The sequence below is a fragment of the Urocitellus parryii genome, chromosome 3, assembly GCF_045843805.1.
Source record: "Urocitellus parryii isolate mUroPar1 chromosome 3, mUroPar1.hap1, whole genome shotgun sequence".
Taxonomy (NCBI): Eukaryota; Metazoa; Chordata; class Mammalia; order Rodentia; family Sciuridae; genus Urocitellus; species Urocitellus parryii.
Window position 1 is genome coordinate 209,383,504 of NC_135533.1, and position 10,862 is coordinate 209,394,365.

General features: G+C 60.0%; 1 protein-coding gene across 1 annotated transcript; it reads left to right on the forward strand.

The window, feature by feature from the left end:
* The first annotated feature begins 2,462 nt into the window (after positions 1 to 2,462).
* Positions 2,463 to 10,846, forward strand: Palm3 (paralemmin 3). The gene is made up of 9 exons (XM_077795750.1): positions 2,463 to 2,503; positions 4,885 to 4,933; positions 6,042 to 6,122; positions 6,725 to 6,867; positions 6,981 to 7,065; positions 8,924 to 8,969; positions 9,063 to 9,950; positions 10,014 to 10,168; positions 10,349 to 10,846. The coding sequence occupies exons 1-9, from the start codon at positions 2,463 to 2,465 to the stop codon at positions 10,844 to 10,846; spliced, it is 1,986 nt and encodes a 661-aa protein (XP_077651876.1).
* The last annotated feature ends 16 nt before the right edge of the window (positions 10,847 to 10,862 follow it).

Genomic DNA, 10,862 nt, shown 5'->3' on the forward strand with positions numbered 1-10,862 from the left:
TTCTCTCACCCTTGACCCAGCTGCCACCTCTCCCTCCCGATGCTCCCACCAAACAGACTAAAAACCCAATTTCCCTCCGGTGGGCCAGCAAGCTCTGCCCTCTTCTCAGATCTCATCTTGTGCCGTCCCTTGGGTGACGTCATCCCAGCCCTCATGCCTCCCTCAAACCTCTCCATTGGAATTCCCACCGAAGAGTCTGGACATTCTTTCCCTCATTCTTTCCCATGACTGACGCCTGTTATGCAGCTCAAGTGTCACCTCTTCAGAGAAGGGGTCCCTGATTGCCCAACCTGCAACAGCAGTCCCTCTTTAACCCCATCCCCATTTTTCCTCAAGAACCCACCCTTGAGGCCGGGCTGTAACTCAGCATAAGGCCTTTGAGTTCATCCCCAGCACCAGGAAAACCAAGACCAAACAAGACAACAACACCTCCTCCTCCCCCTCAACGGCAGGTATCACCGGTCACCTTTATTTCTTTGTGTATCTGTGAGTTTTCTGTCTCCCTCCCCACACCAGGAAGTGAGCAGCATTACAGAATTTTTCTGTTTGTTCTACTCACCTCCATACCCAACTCTTCCACACCTGGAATGTTGTCTGGTGCATGAGTTGTTTAAAAAAATCAGTATGTAGCCGGGCACTGTGGCGCACGCCTGTCAGCCCAGCCGCTTGGGAGGCTGAGGCAGGAGGATTTCGAGTTTGAAGCCAGCCTCAGCAAAAGTGAGGTGCTAACTCAGCGAGACCCTGTCTCTAAATAAAATACAAAATAGGGCTGGGGATGTGGCTCAGGGGGCGAGTGCCCCTGGGTTCGATATCTGGTTACCCCCCCACCAAAGAAAAGGCCACAGAGTGTAGGACTCCATTCACACAAAATGTCCCGAACAGGCCAGTCCATACAGATGAAGACAATGGGTGGTTGTCAAGGCTGGAGGGAGGGAAGATGAGGTTTCCTTTGGGGATGATGAGAAGGTTCTGGAATCGGGTAGAAGCCAGGGTTGCATACCATCCTGAATGTGCTAAAGGCCCCTAATGCTAGGTGTTGTCATGTATGAGTTACCATGACTGAAAAATAATTCAGCCACTTGGGGTGGTGAGCAACCTGTAATCTCAGCTACTTGGGAGACTCAGGCGAAGGCAACACAGGGAGACCCTGTCTCAACAAACAAACAAATAAAAATAATTAATGAAGTCAGCCCCACCGAGTGGCACGTGCCTGTTGTCCTGGCTACTTGGGAGGCTGAGGCAGGAAAATCACGTTAAGCCCAGGAGTTCCAGAGCTTTGTACTAGAATGTGGGACACAGGAGACCTCAGCCCTCAACCAGCCCCCCTCTTTCCCACTCCCAACTCTCCAGAAGCAGGGAGCCGGGTGCGTGCTCTAGGGACACTTCACCACCTCGTGCCCAAGCTCTTCCACACCCCTCTGCCCACAGCTGACCCTGGGCCCCCTAAGTGGGGTCCAGGAGAGGAAGATCAAGATTTAGAAAGCACATTTTTTTGCTCTTTGCTCCCTGGGACGAGTCCCTAGTGGAATGTCCTCTGATGTGTGGGGCCCACATCAGGCAAGAGCTTCTTATCAGGGTTAAGGTCAGAATCCTCAAGTCTGACCAGGGCTGGGATGGGGGAAGCACTGAGGGCCACAGGAGAGCAGAGGGGCCCCTGCCCCATCCTGGAAATTACTTCCACAGGAGCAGGGCTACACGAAATGTGCAGTCAGCTGAGAGAGAGGGTGCTGGCCCTTTAAGAATGCAATGGTATAAAATAGGGGACCCTCAAGGTTTGGGTAGGAAGTTCTCTAGACCTTGCTTGTCACCACTCGCTCCTGTAACTCTACCTAAGGAGTATCTGGGGTTCTGGAGGCCACCTGGACCGAATCTCCCATATCACAGATGGGTAAACCGAGGGCTAGAAACCGGAGGCAAGATGTCCACAGTTACCCAGGCTGGCTCCAGCCTCCTGGGTCCCCTGGTGCTGAGCCTCTGGCCTCCAGAATTCCCTGGCTGGAGCAGAGGTCCCTTCCTCCCCCCCCTCCCCCCCCGGGTGGAGCCAGGTCTTGAAGGGAGTTGGGCGGCTTCTTAGTGTGCATGCCATGAATGACATTCACGTGCCCTGACAGAGGACCAAAGGACGGGGAATGCCCTGGAGGGTGGAGGTCAACAACTGCCATCTCGCCCACCTGCTTGACCGCACATGTGAGAGCATTTGCCGGAGGCAGCCCGGTGCAGCAAGAAGGCCAGCGGCTGGTAAATAATTTATCCAGATAGCTGATAGTGCCTCCCAGAACTGCCGCCAGCCCCCAGCCCCCCTCCGTGCACCTCCAGCCTCGGCCCAAACCAGCTGGACCAGCTCTCCGGGTGCCGCCCTGCAGCCCCCCTCCCACCAGCCCAGTCCCGGCCTCCAGGGCACCTTCAGGCAAGCGGGTAGTGGGTCTCGAACTCAGAGACTGGGAAGTGGGCTTCTGGGCAAGATGGCCCTGCAGAGCCAGGCCTGGTCTCCGGCCACACCCATGTAAGTGTCTGGGGTCACCGGGGGCTGGAGGGCCGAGGTCGGGGTTGAAAGGGGCTTGGGGGGGATGCTGGCCTTGCCTGGGAGCCCAGAGCCCCATCTGGACTTTCCCAAGGAAACCCGAGAGAGTGGACAGGGCAGGGGCCAGCCTCATGGGCTCCTCAGTGGCCCCTGCCCCGGAGACTATGGTGGGGGATGTGGACTCCCAGGACACTTCTTCTTCGCGGATTTTCTGCTGGCAGACCAAGAGCCCAAAGTCCAGCCTGGGGGTGGGGCTACTGCCGGGTTCGGGGGGGCGGGGAATGCTGGGGTCCCCTGCTTCCACACTTGGCCCCTGGAATCACCCCCCATCGAATGGCCAGAGTGCCTGAGATCCGACAGGAGAAATGAAGGGCTCCCCAGCTCGGAGAGACAATGACAAAATCGAAAAGATGACCTGCTTCATGAAATGGCCACCAACTAACTACTCCTGGTGGCAATAGGCAGGCTAGGGCCACCACCAGTGATCTCATCTCATAGTTAGAGATAAACAGTACCAAAAGGTGTGGGGGTTGTATTTTAATATGTGAGATGGGAAGGCCTTCTAATTTAGGGAGTAGAGGGGTTCTAGGGTTTGTGAAGAGTTCTAGAAAGGGGGCTCCCCCACTGGGGACCCCAATTCGGTTCCTCACCCTTCTGGGTCTTCCACTGCATTATTCACCAACTACAAACCTGGTTGCCTAGCAACGGGAACCCAATCCCCCCCAGCGAGGGAGAGGCGAGGGAGATTACATCTTGGGGAGAGGACAGCAGAGAATGGACTTCAGCCCTCCCCCAGGGACAAACCTTTAAGCAGGGAGTCTGGGCTTCCTTAGGGATGCCCCGCAAAACATGACGTCGGTCCCCAGTGGAAATCAGGACCCCAGGCTTACCTCCAGCCTCCTGGGTGCCAAATGGAAGGTTCCTGGACCCCACGCCCAGGGTCCGGTGTTTGGGGTGTGAGTGCCTCCAGTTCTCCTGACTCCGTGACCTTGAACAAGTGTTTCTGCCACTTCTCAGAGCCTCAGGTTCCCCATCTGTGTAGTATGGGGACAATGGTACTATCACCTCCAGGGAGTACTGGGAGGCTTAAAGAGGGTGCCGCGCGTGAGGCATTAAGACAGCGCCTGGCACAGGGACCAGCGCCCTGACGGTCGGCTGCTTCTGTTCGCGGTTGGAATGTCAGCCCGGCTGGTGGACTAAAGCCAGACAATCCTGGTCAGGGCAGGAGAGGCAGGCGGAGGTGGCTGTGGGAGCCCAGCGGAAGCCCCACAAGGCACTTAGGACACTATATATAGCAAGTGCCATTATGCTTTCATGGTGGCCAGTAGAGTCTGGGAAGTCCCAGCTGGAGCTTGGAAGGTGAGGCTCTAATGGTCCCCTAGTAAGGTTAGCATCCAAATTAATAAACCTCTGAGGGTTTCTCTGCACCCAGCCCAGGCTAGCGGGGACAACATTGGGGACAACAGACAGCTCGATGTCACTTTCTAGATATGGAAGTGCGGCCAGTGTAGCAAGAGAGTCAGCACTCAGCACACGTCCATGACGATGAAGGGCCAAAGTGACAATGACAGGTGGCGTTGAGCACCGGTCAGCTTCCAGCCTCCAGGGGAAACCAGGGAGGAGGCTGGGAAGCAGGGCGGCAGGTGCCTTGAGCAGGGCGGTGATGGAGAGGCTCAGGTTAAACCTTAAACCACAAGTCCCGCTCCTTGAAGCTCAGAGTCCAGTACTAGGGAGCGTGACCCAGGGACCCTTGTCCCAGGAGGGGGTTGGCAGGAGGAGGAGGCAGCTCAGGAGTTACCATGGCAACGGTGGGATGGCCATTTCTCTCCCCAGATTTCCTCACCTCCCAGCAGGTAAGGGATCCTGGATAGGAGGAGAGGTCCACAGAAGTGTGGCAAGGGTGCCTGGCAGGATTTGAGGATTTCTGGTAGGACAGACTTGAAATAGTTATCATGATTAGTCATCAATAGAATCGCTCATGGGTATTATTAAATTATGATGAATAATAAACAATGTACTATTTTTTGGAGCACTATTCCTTATGCTTTTCCCTGTATGGATACATGAGAAGGGGAGGCGGTTCAGTTATTCACACCCATTTTACAGATCAGGTTACTGAGGCCAAGGGAGGCAATCTCGGACTAGGAGACCCGCCGTGGTCTCTGTCCTGTATCCCCTCACAAGACCCTCCCTTGTCCTCTGCCCTGGCTTCTCCCAGGTGCAAAGGGGAAATAGAGGCAGACTCTGGGCTCTCCTGTCGGCTACGCCAAGTTCTTGGCCAAGAGGGGAGTGTCAGAGGTCTGCTCGCTGAGGAATTGGGGGCCCTGAAAGCCCCATCCGCAGCCCCTGCCCTCTCCCCACAGGCCCATGGCCGAGAGCTCCCTCTATCGGCAGCGGCTGGAGGTCATTGCGGTAAGTGACACCCTCCCAGAGCGCTTGGTCCTGCGCCCTGGGGAACGCCCCCCAACCCCAGGCTTCTTGGTCTCCCCCAACTCCGGGAGCAAGTCTGTCACTGTGAACAGGGGAGCAGAGTCCTAAGCTCCGGCCCTGCCCAGGGCTCTAAGCCCTCAGCCCCCTCCCCTCCCCGGCTCCTTTGTCTAGTCAATGCCACCCCAGGATGGCGGGGCTGTGGACCCGGCACTCCCAGAACCTGCCTCATCGGAGCCTCCTCCCTGAGTCGGGCTTCCCGGACAACCCCATCTCTTGCACCCTGACTCGGACCCCATCCTCGGAGCCTCTCCTTATGGACCTCCATCTCTCAGGGTTCTTCCTGCCCCGCTCCTCTGGACCTCCATCACGCTGATCCTATCTGGATCTCCCATCCTTCCACTCCATTTCTCTCTCCTCCCTCTTTGAACCCCATCTCCTAGAGCCCCAACTTCATGTAGCCCCTTCTGCATCCCCACCTCTGTACCATGTCTGACTACCCCTCTGTACCCCCATCCTCTGACCCCACCTTTGCACCCCATCTCTGATCCCCACCTCTGCGCTCCTATAGCTTTGATCCCTGACTCTGCCACCCATCTCCTGATCCTCCCCACCGTACCCACCCCCATCTTTCTGGACCCCACCTCTCCAGCCCAGTGTCTCTGACGGACGCCCCCATTTCGGACCCCCATGTCAGTAGTACCCTCCCTTGGATCCAGTATTTGGACCCCCCCTCCTATCCCTATGGACCCGGTAGCCCGACCGCCAGGCTCTCAACCGCCTCGGACGCCCACCCCAAGGCCCCGCCCCCGGGGCCCTCCATCCACCGACCCCCATTGGGCGCGGCGAGGCTTCCGCAGCATCCCGGGCGCGGCCGGCCCCGCCCCCTGCCCCGCCCTCCCTCCACCCCTCGGCCGGCTGCTGAGTCAGCGCCTCCGCAGCCCCCTCCCCGCCGGGTGCCCACCGCGCTGGGCCGCCCCGTGGGGCCGGGAGCCCCGGAGCCGGGGGGAGCCCCCGGGGAGGAGGGCGGAGGGGGCGGAGGCTCCGCGGGCCCCGCCCGGCCGGCGGGCAGCTCCCGGTCCTCTGTGCGCAGGAAAAGCGGCGGCTGCAGGAGCAGATCCGCGCGGCGCGCCGGGAACTGGAGGAGGAGAAACTCCGCGTGGAGCGGCTCAAGGTTGGGGCGCTGGCCGGGCCTGGGGGATGAGGCGGAGGTGTCTGCGCGGGTCGGTTTGCGGGACGACAGGAACCTCTGCCCAATTTGGGGGGTGGGCAATAGGGAGGCGTCTTTCGCAGCTTGGGGGGCGTCTTTCCCAGCCCCAGAGGGGATGGGGCGGGGTGGTCCTGGGGACAGCAGTCCCACTCTGGGAAGAGCATGGGAACCCAGGAGGTCTTTGTTCTAGTTTGGGGGACACCAGGGGAGCCCTAGGGCAGCTTAGGGGTAGGGAGGGGCCGTAGGGAAGGACGTTGGTTTCACCTCTGGGAGCGTCTGTCTTGTTTTGGAGGAGTTGTGCCCCCCCCCAGTCTCTGCCCATTCTGGGCGGGTTGAGGGGACAGAGGGGTGTGTGTCCCAGTCTGGGAAAGCCATCGCTGGCTGGCAGTGGGGTGTTTGTTCCATCTGGAGGTGTTGGGGATCAACCTGAGCACTATCCCAGCCCGATGTGTGTCCCCTCTGGGTGATTGTGGGGCAGTAAGGAATCTACTGAGCTGAGGTCAGGAGGGGACCACCTGGGGTAGGGTAGTCTGTATGTCCAGCCCAGGGTTCCCTTCCATGCCCAGAGGAAATCTCTCCGGGAGCGTTGGCTAATGGATGGGGCCGCTGAAGGGCCACAGCAGCCCGAGGATCCCGGCTCTAAGGACCCCCAGTCGCCGGAAGGCCAGGCTCAGGCACGCATCAGAAACTTAGAAGACAGCTTGTTCACGTGAGTGTCCCCCACCCTCCCACCGGGGTGCCAGGCCGGACCTCTGGATCACTGGGGAAGGGGGCAAATTGAGTTGAGGACCCAGCACCCAGCAGCCTGCTTCTCTCCCTCAGACTCCAGAGTGAGCTGCAGCTGTTGCAAAGTGCGTCCACAGGTGCCCAGCACAAACCCTTGGGTAGGCTCACCTGGCGCAGACAGGTGAGGAACTAAGGAGCGGTGGGTTGGGGAGGGGGCGTGGCCTTCTCCGAGAGCCCTTCAGCGCGATACATTGAACCCACCTCTTGCTACTTCTTTGCTTGGAGGGGGTCGGCAAGTAGGTTTCCCTTCCTCAGTTTCCCCATCTCTAAAGTGGGAATAGCGACAGCACCACGTGGAAGCACCCCTGGGGGCGTCCAGGAGATCATAGCCCTGGTAGCAGGCACAGGGAAGTTTTGGATTTTGGTTGTTAGTATGGTCCAGTTGAGGAATGTCGGCAGAAAATGTGGGCAGATGTCCCTGGGATCCGGCCTTGGAAGTCACAAAGGGTCACCAGAGATATTGTGATTGTCTGGAAATAAAATAAAAAGGGTTGGGGGTGTGACGCAATAGCAGAGCAGGTGCCTGGATGCCCAGTGCCTTTTGTTATATCCCTGGTTCAGGAAAAAAATAATAATAATCTGGCTCCCTAGGTTTTCCTTGAAGTCCAAAAGATTCAGCAACGTTCACCCCTGTCCACAGAGGGCTGGGTCTTCCACGGTGCCACCCCTCCTGTCCTCCCTTAGCCCCAGGAGCTTGCTGGGTACTGAGTTGGGGGAAAGCTCTTGTTGGGGCTGGGGTCGGCCGGCCGTTCCTGGCTGGAGATGGCAAGGTTTGGTCTGGGCCTCAGGAAGCTCACGGTCTAGGGGAGGAGACAGGTCCGGAGCTGTGAGGGGGTAGCCTAAGTGTGGAGGGTCACCTAGGGGAGGCCTACCTGTGGGAACTGGGGGTGGAGCCCGGCCGCAGAAGGCTTGCCTGGCACGTGTGAGGCCCTGGGGGTCCCAAAAGCATCAGTAAGTTAAAAGGAAAAGTGACATCTAGGTTGAATTTGCAAAGAGGGAAAGCACAGCCCTTAAATGGCCTGACAGCCGGCAAGAGGAAGATGGAGTCAGAGACTGAGGCCACCCTTGGAGCCGGGCCGAGGTCGCCTGCAGAGCTGTTGCCTGCTGCCCTGCCTGAGCCCATCTTCCTCCTCTTCATCCTTCGTTTCATTCCAGCCACAATGACCCTCTCTTCTATTCCTCTAACTTGCCTAGCTCATGGTGGCCTCAGGACCTTTGTACTTCTATTTCCTCTGCCTGGAATGCCTATCCCCACCTCTTGACTCCTGACTGCTTCATCACACCCTTCGGGTCTCGGTTCTGCCACCTCTACCAGGAGGCCCTCTGCATTTAATACCTACAGGAGGCCCCTTCTCGCCTCCCAGCCGCTCCCTAGCTCCTCTTCCTGACTTTGTGCCTCTCCACAACCCTTCTCACTGCCTGGCATGATCTATTTCTTTATGTTTATTTTTTTTTTGTTGTTCTTGTTTTTATGTTGTTGTTTCGGTGCCAGGGATTGAACACAGGGCCATTCGACCCCTGAGCCACCTCTGCAGCCCTATTTTGTGTTTTATTTAGAGACAGGGTCTCACTGAGTTGCTTAGTGCCTTGCTTTTGCTGAGGCTGGCTTTGAACTCGCGATCCTCCTGTCTCAGCCTCCCGAGCCGTTGGGATGACAGGCATGTGCCCCTGGCGCCCGGCTTATGCCTGTTTTTCACCTCCTTCCTTCACTGAAATGAGTTCCAATAACAACAGTCTTGTGTGCCCTGACCCCGTAGCTGGCAGAGGAGGCCCCTGACACAGGGATCATTCTGTGAGCACAGCCTTGTCGAAGCACCTGTCGTGTGTGACCTGCAGCAGTGGGAGACACACAGGCTCCGGAGGCTGAGGGGAGGGGGTTGGGTCCTGAAGACAGTGGGAGCTGTGGAGGGGCACTGGCCCGCAGGGAGGCTGGAGGAGGGGACAGGGCCCACCTGACCTGGTCTCTGCCCTCCCTGCAGAGTCACCGTCCTGTCTCCCAACCCACCATGGAGGCGGGTCTTGCAGGTGGGTGTTGGAGCCCCAAGGGATGAGGAGGAGGGTCCCTGGTCCCTCCTGCCCTGACCTGGCCTTTCCTCTCCTCTGCTGACCTACGCCCAGGCCAGGCTGAGCCGGACAAGAGAGCTTCCCTGCCGACTGGACTGGTGGGCGCCTCCCCAGAGGTCCCCTCTGAGCCCCAGGAGGAGGCGGCGGGGGTTCTGCCACCACAGAGGCAGGTCCCTGGGGCCGTGGGGGCCTCCCCAGAAGCCAACGGCCCCTGCCCTGGACCCAGCCCTGGCAGGGAGCAGGAGCGGAGCCTGGAGCCGGGTGTAGTGGAGGCCAAAGGGGCTGGCGTGGTGGAGGTGGTGTGGGAGGGCCTGCGGGCCCCGGGGGACTGTGCCACGGGGACACTGGGGACATCGGGCCTGGAGCTGGAGGCGAGGGTGGAGGAGGTGGTACTGGAAGCCATTGGGGACAGGCAGGGGGCTGGCAGCCCCGAGCTCCCAGCCTGGGTGAAGGAGGACAGGGGTGTGGCGGAGGTGGTCTGGGAGGGGCTGGGGGGCACCGAGTGGCAGGCCGGCGAGGTGGGCCCAGAGGCCACACTGAGCAGCTCGCCAGGGCTCCGGCCGCGACTGCAGGGAGATGCTTCCCGGGAGGGAGAAGGTGCTCCCGGGGGCAGCCCCGAGGCCGAGGGGCAGGGGGGCTCTGGAGGGGAGGAGGGGTCCTTCATCTGGGTGGAAAGAGCGACTCTCAGCGAGGACTGGGAGGAGCTGCTGATGGAGGGGCTGGAGGGGCCCGTGGTGACCGAGGGAGGAGGCCAGGAAGCCTGGGAGGTGGGGAGGAGGCGAGCAGAGGAATCCCCGGGGGCGGGAGGTGAGGAAAGTGAGGCAAAGCCAGGGACAGGGAGGGACACAGCTGTGAATGCAAGTGAGGGGCCACAGCAGCCAGAGAGAGGAGGTGAGGGAGAGGGAGCGGCTGGGGAGCCCTTGGGCACCGAGATAAAAGTCGGTGAAGGACCCTTGAGGGCAGAGGAGGAAAGGAGCCAGGACCAGCCAGAGGCAGAGGAAAGAGCTGAGGACCCGTCCGGAGTGGAGAGAAAAGAAGTCGAGGGGCCTTTGGGGACAGAGAAGGAAAGAGGGGAAGAAAAGCAAGCCGCAGAGAAAGAAGAGGAGGAAGCTCTGGGAGTGGAGGAAAAAGGAGGCCAGGAAATGCCAGGGGCAACTGAGGCAGAGAGGGAAGGAGGTGAGACAGCCTCAGGGGCAGAGAGGGAAGGAGAGGAAGTCTCACAGGTGCAGAGAAAAGGAGGTGAGGAAGCACTAGAGGCAGAGAGGGAGGGAGGTGAGGAAGCGGAGACAGAGAGGGAAGGAGGTGAGGCAGCCTCAGGGACAGAGAGGGAGGGAGGTGAGGAAGCACTAGAGGCAGAGAGGGAAGGAGGTGAGGCAGCCTCAGGGGCAGAGAGGGAGGGAGGTGAGGAAGGACTCGGGGCACAGAAGACCCAGGGGACTGAGGAAGAGCTGGGCTCAGGAGGGCAGAGAGAGTCTGGGGAAAGGACGGAGTCCCAGGGGGAGGTGAGCGAGGCCGGGGCCACCCTTGGGGTCAAGCAGGAGCCAGTGCCAGGGGAGGGACCGCGGCCCCTGGAGGAGGAAGCCGCGCAGCTCCGAACCCCTGCGGAGAGCCAGGGGCCCCCAGGGGACGCCATGCCCCTCCTGAGAGCGAGCCCAGCCGCACAGCAGCCCACCGAGAGGCAGCCTCTGCTCCAGCGGGGGAGGCCCAGAGCCAACCCCAGTGCCCACCCCGCGCCCACCTACGCCCCCGCCCGGCAGCCCGAGCCGGCCGCCCCGGCCGAGGGCGAAGAGGCCAGGGGCCCCAAGCAGAAGTCGTGCCAGTGCTGCGCCCTGATGTGAGCCACGCCCCCGCCTC

Coding starts and splice junctions, on each gene's coding strand:
- Palm3 (XM_077795750.1), top strand. CDS start 2,463: ATGGCCCTGCAGAGCCAGGCCTGGTCTCCGGCCACACCCAT. Junction 2,504..4,884: donor TGGTCTCCGGCCACACCCAT/GTAAGTGTCTGG, acceptor CTCTCCCCACAG/GCCCATGGCCGAGAGCTCCC. Junction 4,934..6,041: donor AGCGGCTGGAGGTCATTGCG/GTAAGTGACACC, acceptor CTCTGTGCGCAG/GAAAAGCGGCGGCTGCAGGA.